This window comes from Ilyonectria robusta, assembly GCF_021365365.1.
Source record: "Ilyonectria robusta strain PMI_751 chromosome Unknown BGZ61scaffold_30, whole genome shotgun sequence".
Classification (NCBI taxonomy): Eukaryota; Fungi; Ascomycota; class Sordariomycetes; order Hypocreales; family Nectriaceae; genus Ilyonectria; species Ilyonectria robusta.
The window spans coordinates 168,740-187,889 of NW_025764464.1; the positions used below are offsets into that span (position 1 = coordinate 168,740).

Genomic DNA, 19,150 nt, shown 5'->3' on the forward strand with positions numbered 1-19,150 from the left:
ATGACAACTGTTTCGTAGCTCAGCGGTCGCTCCAGATAGCCCTGATACTCCAGCCTCGTCCAGACCCAGTGATCATCAGGGAATTGAGGACGCCAGTACAGCTCAATACTAGCTCGCAGTCGATTGCCCTCAATCGGCTTGCAGCACTAGCTCATCATGGCCAGCCAGTATCAGACCAACAACGACAAAAGATCATATGACAGCAGTAAGTTGTTTGTTGTTCTTCACCCCAATGTCGTAGGGAGGCCGGTCCGACCTTGCGCTGACATCGTCTGACCTGGACAGACTGGTACGCGGAACCTCCACCCTGGCCCGGACTCGACATTCTTGCTGTGGGCAGATGCCATCTGCATCAACCAGGGCAATGCACGAGAGCGAACGGCACAGCTCAGCCTCATGGCGAAGCTCTACCAAAACGCCGAATGCGTGTTTGCATGGCTAGGATCGGAAGACAAGCACGACGCATTTCGAGCTTTGAGGCCGGTCATCAATTCAAATCAATCATATTGCCGAGCAATCTGATACAAAAGAAGGCATGCTTGCCATCTTGTCGAAGTGGGAATGGCTCTCAGCCTACCCAAATCTTTTCCGAAATGACACTTTGGTCTCAAAGATTCCAGACATCAAAAATATCCCCACGCTATTCAACGCGGCTTGGTCGGCCATAAACGATCTTCTTTCCTGCCAATACTGGACCCGTGCTTGGGTCTTTCAAGAAGCCGTGTCGGCGAGGCGACTCATTTTGGTCTGCCCACTTCGGCCATGGACTTCACTGACCTGGGCGCTGTCGCCATTACTCTCGACTACTTACAGCGGTGTCTCAGATGTCTCCAGGTTGTGAAGCCCGATGTCCTAGGGAGCGCTGTGTGGTACTCGCTGGATGTGTGGAGAATAGGCAATGTTCTACCAAGGAGTTTACTATACTATGAGGTAGATGATCTGCTAGAATCGTTAATCTTCTATAATCGATGTACCAAAGCTCCGGGTGAGTCCACCCTGTATAAAACTCCCGATCCATCACGTCCGACTTTATCTTCACCCAACGACATCTTCCTCGCAGTAGCCATCAACCGGCTCACACATCACATTTAGGCGGTCGCAGTGCCTCGCAGATGACGCTGAAGCGATTCCATGCTGGTTTATTCCCGTAGGTAGAGCAGCAAATAACCCAGCCCCATTTGTCTGGAAGCAGAAAAACGGTGTCTTCTGGTGGCGATTCCGCGACTACGTAGCTACACCGTACTTACGTATGGAATTTGCCTTATAGCTTAGTCGTTGTGATGCCGCAAATTTAGAATCTATCGATTGACGGAGACGATTTCATTGTGGCGTGGTCAATTGTGCTCCGCCACATGTGGCACCTTAGTCTTTTTCATGCCTGAGGAACGAACTTCTTGCTCGCACTGCAGGGCAGGCGCCTTAACAATATTGGACAAGTCCAGACAATCATTCTCTATTGACCCAGAAACCCCCCAACAAAGCCAAGGTTTTCCGATTATTCAGCACGGAGTCTAGGGTAAGAGAGGCAGTCAATTATTCGCAGTCAATTATTCGTTTGGGACGCACCCCGTTGAGAGCCCACGAAGGGATGTGATACGATTGCTAGAGTGGCGATTCGAAACACTTCTCGAAATCTCATTATCTTCTTTATTACTTTTGAAATACCCGGTAGCCGCTTGGCGGAGATTCAGGCCTTTGGTGGATGTCTGAAGTTGCGAACCCCGCTTCAGACGTCATTGTCGTCATGGAAGGCGAGCCGGATGTTCCGGGCGGGGGATATCATCGTCCCCTGCGTAAAAGGACCAGAACGACAAGGGCATTGGAGTCCGAGCAGCAAAAAGGCGATATGGAATGGCAGGAGGAGGAGAGCAGTGAGGGAGCTCTGAGTCATACGCGAACTAAGAAAAGAACCACGCCTAAGGCAGCTGGCAGCATGACCGAGGCGATCCAGGGTTTGAAACGACTCCTGGAACAGGATTTCAATCAAAGAATGGAAGCAATGAAGGCAGAGTTTCAGCTCGAGTTTACAAAACTTAGCGACCGCATGGCTGAGGAAGTCACTAGGACCACGGCCCAGATGGCGCAAGAATTGTCACAGGCTCGAGAGCAGCTCACCCTGGTTTGCAGCGAGTTGGAGCAGACCCGGCTACAGCTGGACACCTTGACCAATGCTCATGCAGCAAGATCGCCTAGCCAGACATATGCAGATGCTGCCAGAATGACGCCTGCTAGTATCACCACTCAAACTCCATCCACGGTTCGATCAGCAACCCCGGAACCGGTGTTCTGCACAGTAGACACATCTAGGGTGCCCGAGGATCATATCGGAGATGCTACACCAGCAGTGCTTCGCAGGACCATTGAACAGGAAATGCGAACATCTAGCGACCAACCTAGTTGGCGATGTGTTGCAGTGACCAGAGATGGACGAAATACCAACCGCCTGAGGGTCATCGGTAGGAACGAGGAAGAACTGAAGAAGATCAAGACCATTATTGAGGTCAAGAAGGCTCCAGGTGCGAGAGTCCTTCGTGACCAACTGTATCCAGTCAAAGTTGACAATATCAACCGTACCGCCGTTCTGGACCAGGAAGGCAAGGTCCTTCCTGGAGCAATGGAAGCCTTGGGCCAAGAGAATGAAGTCCAGATTGCCAAGATGGCCTGGTTGAGTCGCAAGGATAACGCAAAGGCATATGGATCCATGGTGGTATACCTCACCAAAAACAGCGATGCCAGGAGACTCTTACAGGAACGCTACTTCCTTGCAGCCGGTGAATCGGCTTATACCAGCATGTTCGAGCGGAGAACCGGACCGATACAATGCTACAACTGCCAGGAGCTTGGCCACAAGGCCTTCTCGTGCAGCAAGAATCGGGTATGTGCGAGGTGCGCTGCCGAAGGCCACCATCATCGTGAGTGCCAGACGCAGGTACCCAAGTGCGTACCCTGTGGTGGACCGCACGAGTCGTTCAGTCGAAGCTGCCCGAAACTCTACCCTACTCGGCATGAGTAGGATATTCCAGGTAATTCAACTTAATGTAAGAAAACAGGACACGGTACACGAGAGCCTAATGAACGATACGCGACTCCAAGATTTTGCAGTTGTGGCGGTCCAAGAACCACAGGCATGGAAAAGTGACGGCAAACTATTAACAGTCCCTATGGGGCATCCCAGATGGATTAAAATGGTCCCTACGATTTGGAGAGATGGCAGATGGCCGATCCGGAGCATGTTGTGGGTGAATAGGGACTTGGAGGCCAACCAAGTACCAATACAGTCCCCGGACTTGACAGCAGCAGCCATACGACTCCCGGACCGAATAATGTTAGTTGTGTCAGTGTATGTGCCGGGACGCAAGCCCCAGGCTCTTCGAAATACATGCCATACCCTGCACCGGGTGATCCTCGACCTCAGGAGCAGGACAGGGATGGCGGTGGACGTCATACTGGCCGGAGATTTTAATCAACACGACCGGCTTTGGGGAGGAGACGATGTGGCCTTAGCAAGGCAAGGCGAGGCCGAACCGATCATCGACCTCATGAACGAACACGGTCTTTGCAGCCTGCTCCCGAGAGGCACAAAGACATGGCAAGGCCCCGACAAGGAAAGCACAATCGACCTGATGCTGGCGACGGCGGAGGTGGCAGACGGAATGGTGACGTGCTCCATACACCCGACAGAACACGGATCGGACCACCGGGCGATCCAAACGACGTTCGATCTCGCGATGCCTGATCGGATTGTCACGGAAAGACTGTTGTTCAAGAATGCACCATGGACAGCAATCAGAACCAAGGTGGAGGACAATCTCCAAGAGCTCCCCTGGACTGTCGGCGTGCAGGAACAGACAGACCAGTTAATGAGGGTCATCCTCGAAGCGATCCACGAGCTGACGCCCCGTGCACAACCAGTACCGTACGCGAAGTGTTGGTGGACGAAGGATTTGACAAGACTTCGGCGGGTGTACACGTTATGGCGGAATCAGGCTAGGGCACAGCGGCGAGCAGGCCAGGTGAGGCCCGACCTGGAAGGACGGGCCAAGGAAGCATCCAAGGAGTACCATGATGCCATTCGGAAACAGAAGAAACTGCACTGGGACGAATTCCTGGCAGAAGATGTCAACATATGGAAGGCGGCTACGTACTTGAAACCCGGAATATGCGCTATGGACGACAGAGTGCCCCCTTTGAAGAGACAAGACGGCTCCACCACGGTAGATAGGGTGGAGCAGGCAGAGGAGCTGCTCAGCACGTTCTTCCCGCCGTTGCCGGCCAGGATTGAAGATGAAGGCGACCGACCGCAACGGACGGAAGTGCACATGCCAGACCTCACCATGGAGGAAGTTGAACAAAAAGTGCTAGCAGCGAAACCTTGGAAAGCGCCTGGAGAGGATGGTCTGCCAGCAATGGTGTGGAAACAGCTTTGGCCAGTGGTTAGATACCGAGTCTTGCACCTCTTCGACACATCCCTCAAGGATGGTGCGGTACCCCACCAGTGGAGGAGTGCGAAGATCATCCCGCTAAAGAAAGCAGACAAGGGAGACTACACAGTGGCCAAAGCATGGAGACCGATATCGCTGCTGTCGACACTGGGCAAGATACTCGAGGCAGTCGTTGCAGAGCGGATATCCTATGTAGTGGAAAGCTATGGATTGCTGCCCGCAAACCACTTCGGGGCAAGGAAGCGAAGGTCAGCCGAACAAGCACTGGTTCTGCTGCAGGAGCAGATCTATAAGGCATGGAGGGCCGGCAGGGTGCTCAGTCTGATCAGTTTCGACGTCAAAGGCGCTTACAACGGAGTGTTCAAAGAACGACTCCTGGAGAGGCTGAAGGCGAGAGGCATACCTGATGGACTGGTGAGATGGATTGACGCCTTCTGCTCTGGACGAATGGCCACCGTGGTGGTAAATGGACACACGTCGCAGCTACGGGAGCTGCCACAGGCAGGTCTCCCGCAAGGATCACCGCTGTCGCCGGTGTTGTTCCTGTTCTTCAATGCAGATTTGGTGCAGAGAAGAATCAACGCAAAAGGTGGTTCGATGGCATTCGTGGACGACTACTCAGCCTGGGTGGTGGGATCAACAGCGGAGGAGAATCGAGCCGGCATCCAATCAATTATAGACGAAGCACTGGGCTGGGAAAGACGGAGCGGTGCGACGTTCAACGGAGACAAAACGGCCATCGTGCATTTCACTCGAAACGCCGCGCGTACCAGCGACAAACCGTTCATGATCAAAGGAAAAGTAGTCAAGCCCAAGGCGAGCGCCAAGATCCTGGGAGTGGTCGTGGACGCGAAACTGCGGTACAAGGAACACATAGCTAGAGCCGCTGCAAAGGGGCTCTCGGCTGCTATGTGTCTGAGAAGACTGAAGATGCTGTCACCGCGGACGGCGAGACAACTGTTCGTAGCAACAGTAGCTCCCACCATGGACTATGCGTCCAGCGTGTGGGCGCACTCATGTGGCATTAGAGAAGCTGCTTGGCTGGACAAGGCACAGATGATCGGAGCACAGGCGATCACGGGAGCTTTCCGGACCGTCGCAACGGCGGTGGCAGAGGCCGAAGCTAGCATCCAACCGGTGCAAGAACGGCATGCGCAAGCAGCAACAAGGTTCTGGATCAACCTCCGGACCCTTCCCAGGACACACCCGTTGGCGACACTGAAGGTGATGAAAGTGTGTCGCCGATTCGTGTCGCCGATGCAGAGGATTGCTCAAGTACAAGGGGAAACAGCCACTGAACGAATAGAGATCATTCGGGAGTACGCGTTACCGCCATGGAGAGACCGTATCCCGGTGTCGTGCGACCGTGACCGGGAGAGAGCGGTGGAAGAAGCAAAGAGGGTGGATGGCATAGTCATTGCCACCTGCTCCTCGCAGAGAGAGGGCATGGTAGGCATGGGAGGTGTCGTACGAGATACGGCCCTCAACAATGCCGACGAACTAGTGGCCAGCTACTCCATCACTCTTGGGTCGACGGAGGAGCTGAACCTATACATAGCCGAGCTGGGAGCTATAGAGATGGCGCTGAGATGCATGCCACTCGGACTGCGTCGACGGACTATAACCGTCGTGACGAGCAACCGTTCCGCACTAGAAGCCATACGGCGGCCGCGTCAACAATCCGGCCAACAGGCCATTCGGCAAATCTACGACCATGTCGGGCGCCTTGAAGACGAGGGCAACTCTCTCCAGATGATGTGGGTTCCAGCAGGCGAAGAAGACTTCGCACTAGGACCAAAAGCCAAAGCAGCAGCCCGGCGGGCCACTGAAAGAGACTGCAGACCAGATATACCACTGTATCAAGCAAGATCCACGAGGATAAGACTAGTCATAACCAAGCAGCAGCAAACAAGAATGCCGCCAGGAAGAGCTGGGAAATACTCGACGACGATAGACATGGCACTCCCTGGCAAGCATACCCGTACTATATATGACCTGCTGAAGAGGAAAGAAGCAGATGTGCTGATCCAGCTCCGCACCGGAATGGCAAGACTAAACAGCTTTCTGCACAACATCGGCGCAGTAGAATCGGATATGTGCGAATGTGGTCAAGCATCCGAGACAGTTAAACATTTTCTATTCAGATGCACAAAGTGGACAAAGCAACGGGAAGGCATGCTGAAATGCCCACAAGCAAAGATGGGAAACCTCTCGTTCTTCTTGGGAGGAAAGGCAGCGTCTGACGATGACAAATGGGCACCAGACATGCGGGCAGTACGGGCGACGATCAAATTTGCCATTGCAACGGGGAGGCTTGACATGGACCAGAAGCCTCAGGCACACTAACTATTCAGATTGAATCCTACTAACATCATACAGTCTCATTTTGACAGACCGGGCTTCAGCTGCTGAGGATAGGATGCTGAACACTTGGGGAAATTGGCCTTCAAGCAGGCCTGTCACGGCATATACACCAGATTGGACCAGTTAGTAAAAGTGAAATTTTGGGGCTTCGGGTGATTATGGAAGAACTGTACGAAACGAAAATAGCTTAGCGCAAAGGCCCTCTGGGGTGTGTCCCCCCGGGCGAAATAAAATCCTTACCTTACCTTATTCGTTTGGCTGAAGTGGCGTGGGCCGCAAAGGCATCCTGCATTAATCGGTGGCGGAGCTAAAGAATTCAAGTCCGGAGCAAATGAGCCGGTAGACTTTCAACTAGTTGATTCGGGAAGAAAAATGCCCACAACTGGACTTCCATTCCTAAAAAGCCCAAGTCAAGAAACGTGACAACTACGACCATAGGAATAAACGAGTCGCTTTTTGATGCCCAGAACAGCACGACGTACCTCTCTCAGCTTACCTTAGCCAAGTACTGACTATTCACCTTTAAAGCTGCCATAAGAAGGCGAACAAGTCCATAAACGACGATGACGCAACATGGCAGATGACCTCGCCAATAATCACCCCGAATGGGGGCTTGTGGAATGGAGAGGGATACCCATTTAAACCGTAAAGTGTCAATGAATTGACCAAGTCTAGCGCCGTATTTTGTAAGATCTTGTAGCTTGATTAGGCTTAATCGTGGCTCTGATCGAACTTCCATCCAATAGGCTCAGGTAGCTGGTGGCCTGACGCCGCGCTTGGGCAATTCATTAAGACTCTACGATAGTAAAATAAAGTAACCACAAGTTTATACTTCAGGGTAACCATAAATCTACCACAGTTTAATATAGCTATAAGTAAAAAAATGCATTAAATCAAAGCTGGACATACTGGACTATATAGCAGTTCTATAGATGCTGGAGCTGTACTTGTCCTAAAGAGGAATCTTGTACTAAGCATCAGCAAGCACTGATTGTGGTCCTAAACTAGACTTGGTAGTCACGCTGATCCCCGTCTGCAACGATAACGTAACTCATACGGCTGCGGTGAGGAAGACGATGAGGCGACCTGCATGCCTCCCTCGCTCCGCCCCCCGCTCGAAGGCGGTTGCGTCTGCGTCCCCCCTGCGCCCCCCCTGCCGAGTGCCGACCGCCACATTTACCCGAACGCTCTCATCAACTGTATAATTTGTAGCCTTCTGTCTGTGTTGGTGGGGGACGTAAGAAAGCGCATCCTAGCAGGCAGTTGAATGTCCGGTAACTCCTCGCCAAGACATAGCAGGCGGTAGCACGCTCGCCGCAAGTTACAGGCAGCTCACTAGGAGAGAAGATGATTGCCGACGCGGGTGGGCAGCCTGGCAGATCGAGATGGCGAATTTGACTGTGATACACTGCTGGACGTGGTGGCTGGCTGAAGGTAAATCTAGGCTCTTGTGTTCGAACCTGCTGGATGTGATTGCGCGGTCTGGACCATCGCGGTGAATCGAATTGTCATTTATCATTTTCGCCGTGCAGAAACATGTAACCACTAACAAGGGATGGCCCTGCAAGTTGAAATCATGAGCGAGATGAACTTTGCGTCAAATTTGGTACGTTGTGTTTTTATTAGGGCCTGATCGGCCAGAGGATTATAATAATTCGAATTAAATGTAGATAGGCACAGTAAGGCCAATGTACAGTCCTACCGCCTATTCCAGAACTCTGCCTAACTTAGTCTCATGTCCAGGTCATCGTAATCTAGCTTCATGTGGGATTGTCGTGGCTTGGACAATAATAATTCAGGCCCATTTTTCAGCTTGAAACAGGAAGGTTGCCAAGGCGTAAAGAGAGTATTTATTGGTCTAACCCCAAACGATACCTCTGGACGCTCTGAGCCCCAGTGTTTTGGCCATTTAGCGCCGGACTTGGTTTTGCCATTTCGAGTTATTGTAATTTCGCTGATCTGGCTCTCTTGATTTGAATAGTGACGCCGTCATCTTCAGTGCCATTATCGTAGGAGTCAACTATTCCTGATGTTGCTCTGTTCTCCTCTCGCCGTAAGATCCTCGCAAGCCCAGAGGACACCCTCTCAATGATCAGTCGACGACGCGTCCTCACAAAGCGCTGCCTCCGTTTCCCCACCTGTAGGTTTTAATTAGCTTGTTCATCTAGCCCGAAAATGTCCATCAGCTCTCCACGCGCAGGAGGGGTTACCGAACAGGGCGCGTCGGCCCGCAGCGATCGTAAAGCCTAGGCCCAGGGCTAACAACGCCACAATCCAGGAATGTGAGGAATAGAACGTCGCCCAGATGCGCTTGGACCTCTGGGCGGACGAACTATTGAAGGTCTCAGGCGAGGGTCGAGTTCAGCTGCAGCTGGGAACGCCGATAGTGTCTGTTCTGGCCATGGCTGAGCCGAATCACAGCGCCAATCACAGCACCAACCAAGTCGCAACTCAAGGTTCTCTCTCAGCCTGTCGCTGGCAAAGACATGCAGGAAACTATCAACAAATGATTCCGACAAGAGTTTCACTATTGAGTCTGGGCCTGTTGTGTCTCGTGTGCCAGGCAGCCACGTTCAGGCGAAGCCTTGGGGGAAGAGGACATGGACGAGTGCATCGCAAGATATAAAAGACTCACTGTCGTCTCCCAGTCGAGAATTATTTCATCACTCAAACTCAACAACTTCATCTCGCTTCATTCTTCATCTTTCCATCTTTCACTCTATTCTTTCTCCTGACCTTTGTCACTCTACCGCTGCAATGTTTGTCTACCAAGGAAAGCTCAACTGGTACTCCTACGCCAGCGAGGAGACCTTCGCCATCGTCCTGCCCAACGGCCCCGTCCGTGTCGGCGACAGTGTCTACCTCTTTTCCCAGTGGACCAAAGATGGTCAGGGAAGCCAGAAGAAGAACTGGTTCGACACCATCCTCGTCGATTCCATCACCCAAACCCAGGCCACTGATGTGACCTTCTACCTCAAGGGCGCCTACTACAGCTTTGAGGTCACCACCACGGGCTCCTACGATGGCCTCAGTGTCATCATGAAGAACCCCAGCAACGCTGTCAGCAAGCCCATGCCCCTCAAGCGCATCTGGAAGTCGGACAAGGTGCTCACTGGCACGACCCGCATCTGGACCGGCAAGTTCAGCTGGATGCACTTCGCCAAAGACGAGCCGGCCATCTTCATTGTCCCTGATGGCTTCGGCGAGGACAAGCCCATCCTGTCCCTCTGGCAGTATACCAAGGACTCGGCTGGAAAGCTGAAGGACCCGTCTTTCCGCGATGCGGTCCAGAAGTCAGTGTCCGGCATCGACACTGACGTCGTTAAGTTCACCTACCACTCCTACTACGACATCAGCTGCACCTGGGAAGCCAAGACCGACAAGCTTGCCGTTCATGTGAAGGAAGGTGGTCATGGCGAAGATGTTGGGAGCATGATCCGCTCGGCCATCATTGAGCGCAAGCCACACTCCCAGTATGTTTGACCCCGTATTTTCGCATTCGTTGCTAACAAAACTCTTCCCAGTGATTTCGCACCTCCGGAGGTCGCCCCTAAGAAGGCCGAGGTTGAAGTTCGCCTGCCTCAGGCTCAGGCCTCTCTCCCTCGCATCCTCACCGCGCTGCCATTCCCTGGTGGTCTCCTCGAGACTCTGGCACACACGGCGGCCTTTGTCGACCAGGCCGGATATCTCGCCAAGTATGCCCAAGATGTATGTATCTACCTTGACTCGTAACCCTAGACGCCGCTAATAATCCACAGCGCTTTACTACCCTCGATGCCAACTACCACACCCTGCTTCATCAGTTCGAGGGTCTCAAGGCGGACAACACCAATCTCTACAACACCAAGAAGGCCCTGACCCGTGATCGCGACGCTGCGAAAGCTGAGGCGAAGCAGTTGAAGGCTAACCTCGACAAGGTTGTGGCGGGGGCCAAGAAGGCGGAAGAGGATCATCAAAAGCAGATCGACAAGCTCAACGACGAAAAGTATCATGACCAGATCAAGGACGAGAAGGACCGCAACACTTTGCTGAGAACCCGCGGGGAGCGCGATACCTTGAAGAAGGAAGTGAGCGCCCTGAAGCAGAAAGTGTCCGATAAGGATGTCGAGATTGCAAGCCTCAACTCCAACATTGACGCCCTCGAGCAAAAGATCATCAAGCAGGAGATCACAATCGCCCGTCTCAATGTTGAGCTGGGAATCCAGAAGTCAAAGAATGACGCACTGTTCAAGAAGAATGGCGAACTCATTGCTATCCAGCAGAAGCTGGAGGCTTCGGAGAAGGAGCTCCAGGCCCAGCTTGCTATTTCCAATGACAGCGCCGCCCTGCTGCAACAACAGCTCAACGAGGCGAACAAGAGGATTGTGGTGCTGACACAACAGAAGGAAGAGGCAGAGGAGAGAGCTGCGGCAGCTGAGGAGGTGGAGGAGAACATTAGGAAGGCTCTCATCCGTCCGGTGAAGTCGAAGTGAAGTGAGGTGACGCCGACGCCGACGCCGTCGGTGTCACCACCTGCAAAGGCCACGGAGCCGTTGCCAGCACAAGCGTGGTCTCTCCAAGGATTCTCCCAATACATATGGGGAGCTGTCTTCGTAGGATTGGGGTCTTGGATACTTGGAAAGAAAAGGACTTGAGCTGGTGTTTAGTGTTGAAGAAGTAGCAGAGGTAGCTGTTTGCGCAATTAATATGTGGATTTAGGATACTGTCGCTTATGAGCCGTGACCAGTCTTCGTCAATATGAAGTAAGATGTATTGAAGGAGGCTGTATCATAATCCAAAGCTCATTGACAGCTCGGCGACGGAAACGGGAATGAATTTTGGTGTGCTTGAGTTCCGTCTCCGGATAGTGGGAAGCAAATCCGGATGAAGATCACACACAGTCCCGTCCAATAGTTTAAAAGCTTGTGGAATTAATTTGAATTAGATCTTTCATTGCTCTATACGGTGACTAACTTGTCTCATAAGGGACAAGGTTCATATCTGGTCCTTGGGTCCATCGTGGGCCCCTGTTGGTGGTGCATCGGGTGACACGGTTCCATGGCCGATTACACCACTAGTGAGAAAAAAAGGACCCGGGAGTCTAGATTGGCACTTAATGTACGGAAAGGTTATGTTAACAGTTTAAGAAGAGAAAGAAGGTTGAAATCCAGCTACATGAAGACAGTGATCCTTGTCGTAACTTTATTTTTTATTCCCTCAAGTCAGTATTTACATCGTGTGGAAAGACAGAACCTTCCCTACCATGTGCTGAGCCGTCCACCATCCAGATCCTTGGTTATTACGTGTCGATCAGTACGGATAACATACACGGGTGGACATTCAAATCGCCAGCTAGCCTTAAGATTCCAGATGATCCCCACTTCCCCGGATGTTGAGCCCCCGCCTTCGGGTCCTGGCCCGACGGTTCCCCGAGTCTCTGGCTAGACGTGATATTAGCTGGAGACTACCCCTACTAGCGAGTCTTAGTTTGGGTTGGTGTAGTGGATGACTCGTATTACTTCGTAGAATCCAATTAATACGGCGCATCCTACTCACGGTATCCAAGCGGACGAGATCCCGCCAATGGGGTCCCATCCAAATACCCAGGTTAACATGTCATCGGCTCCGCGTCAAGGGGTGCGCGGCTTCTATCTATAAAGCCACTAGCGAACGCGGTTTATCGGACGATCCTGTTTCGCGCTCTCGAACACTAAATCGGTGAATCGTAATGAGGTGGTTTGGCCCCTTGTTGCTGATCTGGCTGTCATGCTACTGCTGCATGAATGTGGCAGCAGGGAATGGACTGCTAGAACTGCTATCCAACTTGCCCCAGTGCCCGGTGCTTCCCCCGTGTTTCGACTTCGTCTTGATGAAAGAAGCTAATTTTGAAGTAGAGGTCTTGCCTCGGTGATAGCGTTTCCAACTGCGTTTCCCAGAACGCCACATGTGTGTGTGCAGATGAGTCGTTCTTGACAGCAATCAAATTGTGCATTTCTCAAAGATGTACAATTAAAGAAGCCTTAAGTAAGTCTACCCATCTCCCATGATTCTGGCTGTTGGTGGAAAGAGCTGACCTGGCTGGGGCAAGCGACGCAAAACGCGACCAACGTTTATTGCGGCGTACCAGTCCGCGATAAGACCCAGCTTATGATCAATGTGACGATCATCCTTAGCATACTTTCTGGGTTCTTCATGCTCCTCCGACTCGGATCAAGACTATTCGTCACCGACTCTAACTTTGGCCTCGACGACACCTTCATCCTACTGACCCTCCTCTGCGCAATCCCAGCAACCGCAATAAATATCCACGGCACCGCCAGCCACGGCGAGGGGAAGGACATCTGGACCCTTGATTTCGATGATATTACCCAATTTGGTGTCTATTTTTATATTTTAAATGTCTTGTATTTTGCCCAAGTTTCTCTTCTCAAGATGTCGTTACTGTTCTTATATTTACGGATCTTCCAAGGACCTATGCAGAAACTGCTCTGGTGTACCGTCACTTCGAATGCAGTGTTTGGCATCGTTTTCATATTCCTGGCGATATTTCAGTGTTCACCAATTAGCTATTCCTGGACAGGTTGGGATGGAGAGCATGAAGGGTCATGGTATGTTGCTTGGCTTGGTTTGGACTTTGAGATCCTAGCTAACCCCTACGCAGCCTTGACATAAATGCTATCGCCTGGGCAAACGCAGCAATTAGTATCGCGTTAGATATATGGATGTTGGCGATCCCGCTGCAGAGGCTGTGGAGTTTGCACATGCACTGGAAGAAAAAGACTGGCGTCACGGCCATGTTAATCGTTGGTACTTTGTAAGAACTCTGCCTCGACGGATTTGAGATTCGAGAAGTGGCTGATTCGCGATAGTGTCATGGTGGTGAGCGTCATTCGGCTACAGTACCTCGTTAACCTGGGATCTTCTAATAGTCCTACGTATGACCACACTGATATCTCTATCTGGTCTACGGTCGAGATCCACGTCGGCATCATTTGTGCATCGATGCCAGCTGTACGCATGTTGCTGGTGAGGCTTTCCCCTATATTTAGCGACTCATCCTATGACTTGAACGACTACCAGAGTAATGGCGATATGTATGGGCGCAAGTCCAGGACAATTAGTCGAGATCACGTCCTTGTGGAACTCCCCTCGCGCGGGGAGTCAATGCCAAGACCAGAGCATGGGGGAATTGAGCTAAAGCGCACCTTCGATGTACAGTATAGTGATGGAGATGAGAGACGTCTTGTGGGTTTGAGCGAATTTGAAAACAAGGGACACGGTGGAAGTATTGGTCGTGGCACAAGCGAGGAATCGCTGTGAAGTAAGATATACCACTGGATATGACATATGACATATATCAGGATATCGGGTTTCTACGGTTCTGACGGCAGTGAAGCTTTCCGTCTATCATCAGAGGCGTGCATCGCCACCTACCTCGTCACCGGCCTCGTCATCAACCTAGCCTTGTCTTGCACACGAAGTATTGTAAACCGAATGCCTTGGCTTAGACTAAGCTAATTTTTCTGAGCTTTGAGTCTTGAATGCATCACAAGTCAATGGAACATATATTCACGACGTTGTTTCGCCAAATTCGGCATCGTGTTGCCAGTCAATCAAGCAACACGACATATCACTTCGTGATGGCAGTGGGCGAGAGTATTCCCGTATACTGGAAAAAAGGAGACAGATAATTTAGCTTACAATGTTCGGTGTCCGCGGGTGTCGTCGTTCTCAGCAGACATTGCGGAAGTTTTCGGACTTCAGGGGTTTGAGGATCTTAAGTTTGTGCTGTGTTTTCAAAACATCAATTACCTGACGAAGGATTGCCCGGAAGCAGCTCTGGTCAAGATAAAACCAAGACGTACATGGTAACCGAAACTTTGTTGGCCAAAATATCTATTACGTGTCACGGTAATGGGTTCCGCAACTAAGGTAGTTACACGAAGTACAAGATAGGGACGGCAGTAAAATGCCGAATAACTCTAAAGGGTGGGGGCTTAGAGATGTGAGGCTATACCGCACTCAAGATCCACCTAAGCTGAAACTTGGATAGGTGCTGACGCAGCTTCCGGCTGCTGGCAGCGGCATTTGGATAAATCTTTTTCTATTTATTCCTGGCGGCCTTCCCCAAAACTTGCTCTATCTGATATGCAGAGCAAGTACACAGCTAAATAAAAATTCTACATCTTAACCATGAAGCTCCTTTTCTTCCTGAGCACTGCCTTTGCCGCAGGGACGTCTGCCGACGTCTAGGTATCTGGCTGATCGATGACTTCGTCCTGCTCCAAAGCCCTAGGCAACTTTACGATCGAGAGGAACCGACTGTACCCCGAAAATCTCGACTTTGATTCCCACCATTGCAAACTTTACCTTGGGTATGTGATTCTGATACACTGATCTCCCGCTGGGAAGAGAAGCTTACGGTCAATGTAGCGCTAATTTTGATGGATATGTCCTGGTATATGACTCGTGGAACGGAACCCAGAAGATTATTGAAATCCCCGGTGTCACGGGAGTTTATCCATATCACATTTCCGGCATTGACTTCGACAATCGTACAGGTATGATGTATTTTGCCGCAAATTCAGGTCTGCCTTTTGAGACTTCGGGGGCCAACCTCACGGGTCCCAACCAGCTCGTTCAGTACGACACCAACACTGAGACCTTGGGATATATTATCAACATGGAGAGCTTCCAGCAGGAGGTCCTTCAGTCCCACAGTCTCTTTGTTACTGGGTTCCAAGACATGGATGAGGACGAGGAGGGCAACGTCTACTTTCTGGCTACGTACGGTGGCGCGGTTGCCAAAGTGTCCCCCTTGGGAACAGTCACGCCATTCTACGTCGCTCAAAACACCAACGAAAGCACATCATGGTCCAATGGAATCTCCATCACAGGAGATAAGGCTTTGCTCTTCGACGAAACGCAGGCGGCACTGATCTCCCTGGACCTCGCGAGAACTTCGCCAGCAGCTGTCAATGTCCCTGTTAGTGGACTGCCAACTGACGAGACCATCGACTGTGACGGCCTTTACATGCCCCCGAAGTACGATGGGAGGGTTCTTCTCTGCTCCAGCGATGGCCTGGGAAAGATCATCGTGTTCAGAACCGAGGATGGTTGGGAAACGGCATCTTTCGCCGGAGGTATCGTCAACACAATTACGGATGGGTGGGCTACCGCAAGTGTTCAGATCAGCAACTCGATTTACATGAACGAAGAATACTTTTTTGACACCGGTGTCTGGGACCAGGCTGGCAATCGCACATTATTCCCGATCGTCGACATTACGTCGCACTTGGAGTCGATCCTGAGCTGAGCTAGGGTCAACGAGTGGTACCGAGGAGCCTCCTCTTGCTCTTTGGCGGAATAAATGCCATGCTTGGCTGACAATGGTCTCGGTTTCCCCATGCTGAAACGGTGAGTAGACCCACGCAAGCATTGATAAGCGAGTGGGGGCGGAAAAGACGGCTATTAAAGGCATCGCCACGACTCTTTGCTGGCTTGGGGGTTTTATTTCTATAACTGATCAGATGTTATTAACATGGAAATTTATCATTAAGTATGCTTTTATATCTATAGATATAGTTCTCAATGTTGATAGGATATTCCTTGCAATTGATTTGTTCATTTTACCAAGATTTCAGTTTAAGCTTAAATAACCACCACGTTACAGTGTGTGAATTTAAATTGTAGATATTACAATTCCATATCGTCTTTCTAGTTTAAGTCGTTCTTTAGATATCCTTTATTGATAACTTGTGTATTGCTGATTGTACTTTGTTATGGTTTTGGACACGGATTGTGACAGCTTGTTGTGGCTGGTGGATATTGTTTCGAGTATATCCTCCCACAAAATCGACATGGTTCCAAGTCCGCAGTGATCCGATCATGAGATACCCAAACGGGTGTTTCGGAGGAGGCATATCCGCACGATGTAACCGTCATGCTCCATTAAGCCATAAATACCCCGACGAGGGTGATCTTATTCGATTTCTTGGGCGCGGACGTGTTGCCCGACATTTTTCCTCCAATGACGCCCCTGATCTCGCCCCCCAACCAGACCAATACTGAAACATGTCCAAGACTTCAGGCTCTCGATTCGGGGAAAAATGTGTCTCCTAATGTAAGAATATCCTGTACCCGAGTAAGGTTAACTGTTTGACTTTAGGACTTACAGGGACTCTAATTTGTATTTAGTTGATGCGAGCACGCCCAATTATCCCAATGTCCAACGCTTGGACATAGGAAGACATTTGCTTTCCATCTCACTTTTCTGAAAACCGGCACCATGAGACTGCCATCTTTCTTCATCTTTGCAACTGGAGCCATTGCGGCTCCTGGCGCTTCTTTGTATGCTAGGGCTGCTGCCACTGATGCGTGCACAGTCGGGTACTGTACACAGAATGGCGGGTACGTTTCATTCCTGTCGTGAATTATTCACTACTCTGGAGTTAACCTATGGCATTTAGAACAACGGGAGGAACAGGCGGTACCCAAGTGACGGTAACGACTCTCAGTCAATTAACCGCGGCTGCTATTGCCGATGGCGCGTCGATTATCTTTGTGCAGGGCAGCATCTCTGGCGCTGCCAAGGTTCAAGTCGGTTCCAACAAGTCGATCATTGGCAAGACAGGCAGTTGTATGTCCAATCTCCCTTACTCTTACCTGGACTGTGCTAACCGCAGTCTGCAGCCCTCACCGGCATTGGCCTTACTATTCTGGGGCAGAAGAACGTCATTGTTCGCAACATGAAGATTTCCAAGGTCGAGCACGATTATGGCGATGCCATCACCATTCAGAAATCAACCAATGTCTGGGTTGACCATTGTGATCTCTCTGCTAGCAGAGACGGCGACAAGGACTTCTATGACGGCCTGGTTGACTTGTCCCATGCGGCGGATTGGGTGACGATCTCGCACACTTATTTCCATGACCATGTAAGTGTTCTCAAGAGCCAAGTGAAGATATTAATCGAGGACCAAATACACTAACCTGTGTGATTACTTCTAGTCCAAGGGATCACTGGTCGGGCACTCGGACAACAACGCAGCTGAAGACACTGGCAAACTCCATGTGACATACGCCAACAACCATTTTTACAACGTTCGAAGCCGCGGCCCTCTTCTCCGATTTGGCACTGCTCATCTCATCAAGTGAGTTCTTCGCTTCCCTTTGTGCTATCATCATTGTTCACACCATTGACTTAATTCCCAGCCAATACTACAATACTATGGACACCGGTCTCAACAGTCGCATGGGTGCACAAGCACTAATTCAGTCCTCTGTTTTTGAGAATGTCGGGAAAAAGGCCATCTTCAGTGAGTCCAGCGATGAGGTCGGCTATGTTGTTGCGGAGGACGTTGTTCTCGGCGGAGAGAGTCAGAACACAGCCTTGACGGGCACTTTGAGCACCAGCAGCATGCCATACAAGTTTACACTTCTCGGTTCCGGTAAGGTTGCCTCGACAGTCCCCGGAGAGGCCGGTCAGATCCTTAGCTTGTGATCATGCAACTGCTTATGGACGAGCAACCGTTGGTAGTATGCTGGTCGGATGGCTAGAATTTGTATTCGACAGTTTTAGGAATCAAGATTTCTTGTCTATAGTTGTACTCGGTTTATGCTTGCTGCTCTAATATCTGTACATTGAGACTCTCCATTCAATGATCCGTATAGGTGTGCTTGCTGAATTTATAGGTCAGGGGAATAAAATTACCAGTGCTGGGCCACCTGCTCTAAATTCACGCGCTAAATTAGACACCAGCGAGGCAGAGAAGCCTTCGAGCGTAGAGACGCATTTCCCTTTAACAGTCCAAAGGACATGCTTCATTTGTAGGTCTCATTATGTTCATTATTATACCTATTATTTCAGTTAGTGTGACAGGCGGTTAGGGACGCTTGGGCTAGCTGGTCGCTAGCGGGGATGTCTCTAGGGTGGCCCGGATAAGGTTAAAAGGGGAGGTCAGTGCCGTCACAGGGGAAAAATCATCGTCTTTTCATTCATCAGAGATTCTTCCTAGAAGTCAGAGAGGCCGGAGGGGCTCGAGGCTGCTAGGAAGTCTATTAATTGATTGCCTTTATTTTTGAGAGATTTATTTGAGTCTATTCTTGCCGTCACTACATTCTCTGTCCAACCTCCGTCTTCAACCTCCCTCAGATATCGGGCTGCCGCAGGCCCCATTGATGCCTTGCCAGCGAACTTTCCTGCGACCGACCCGATATTCTATCTCATGAGATGCTTCCCTATCAGGAGACATAAGCCTCAGATTGGTCCGACCTCATACGCGTAATCTGGTGCAGCTTCGGGCTGACCGGCCAAGACGCCTGTGCGACGACTCTGTGCATTTCCCCTAGGGTAAGTTAATGAG

The 19,150-nt window shown here is 50.9% G+C and overlaps 4 protein-coding genes across 4 annotated transcripts; all 4 read left to right on the top strand.

Moving 5' to 3' along the window:
- The first annotated feature begins 9,483 nt into the window (after positions 1-9,483).
- On the top strand, positions 9,484-11,358 carry BGZ61DRAFT_522631 (uncharacterized protein). Its single transcript, XM_046252555.1, has 3 exons — positions 9,484-10,279; positions 10,331-10,514; positions 10,565-11,358. Exons 1-3 carry the CDS (start codon positions 9,564-9,566, stop codon positions 11,276-11,278), a joined length of 1,614 nt encoding a protein of 537 aa, XP_046097267.1. The 5' UTR covers positions 9,484-9,563; the 3' UTR covers positions 11,279-11,358.
- Positions 11,359-12,513: 1,155 nt separating this feature from the next.
- BGZ61DRAFT_366516 (uncharacterized protein) lies at positions 12,514-14,105 on the top strand (the record flags this gene model as incomplete). The annotated part of the gene is made up of 5 exons (XM_046241691.1): positions 12,514-12,624; positions 12,680-12,809; positions 12,874-13,393; positions 13,447-13,599; positions 13,655-14,105. 5 exons carry the CDS (start codon positions 12,514-12,516, stop codon positions 14,103-14,105), a joined length of 1,365 nt encoding a protein of 454 aa, XP_046097268.1.
- Positions 14,106-15,053: 948 nt separating this feature from the next.
- Positions 15,054-16,101, top strand: BGZ61DRAFT_538706 (uncharacterized protein; the record flags this gene model as incomplete). Its single annotated transcript, XM_046254685.1, has 2 exons — positions 15,054-15,160; positions 15,219-16,101. 2 exons carry the CDS (start codon positions 15,054-15,056, stop codon positions 16,099-16,101), a joined length of 990 nt encoding a protein of 329 aa, XP_046097269.1.
- Positions 16,102-17,073: 972 nt separating this feature from the next.
- On the top strand, positions 17,074-18,288 carry BGZ61DRAFT_366845 (pectin lyase fold/virulence factor; the record flags this gene model as incomplete). Its single annotated transcript, XM_046241726.1, has 5 exons — positions 17,074-17,195; positions 17,255-17,424; positions 17,478-17,722; positions 17,796-17,938; positions 18,000-18,288. The coding sequence occupies 5 exons, from the start codon at positions 17,074-17,076 to the stop codon at positions 18,286-18,288; spliced, it is 969 nt and encodes a 322-aa protein (XP_046097270.1).
- Between the last annotated feature and the right edge of the window lie 862 nt (positions 18,289-19,150).

Bases quoted from the DNA above. Each gene is read 5' to 3' on its own strand.
- BGZ61DRAFT_522631 (XM_046252555.1), top strand. From the start codon at position 9,564: ATGTTTGTCTACCAAGGAAAGCTCAACTGGTACTCCTACGCCAGCGAG. The intron at 10,280-10,330 runs GTATGTTTGACC...AACTCTTCCCAG, and splicing joins GAGCGCAAGCCACACTCCCA to TGATTTCGCACCTCCGGAGG. The intron at 10,515-10,564 runs GTATGTATCTAC...AATAATCCACAG, and splicing joins TCGCCAAGTATGCCCAAGAT to CGCTTTACTACCCTCGATGC.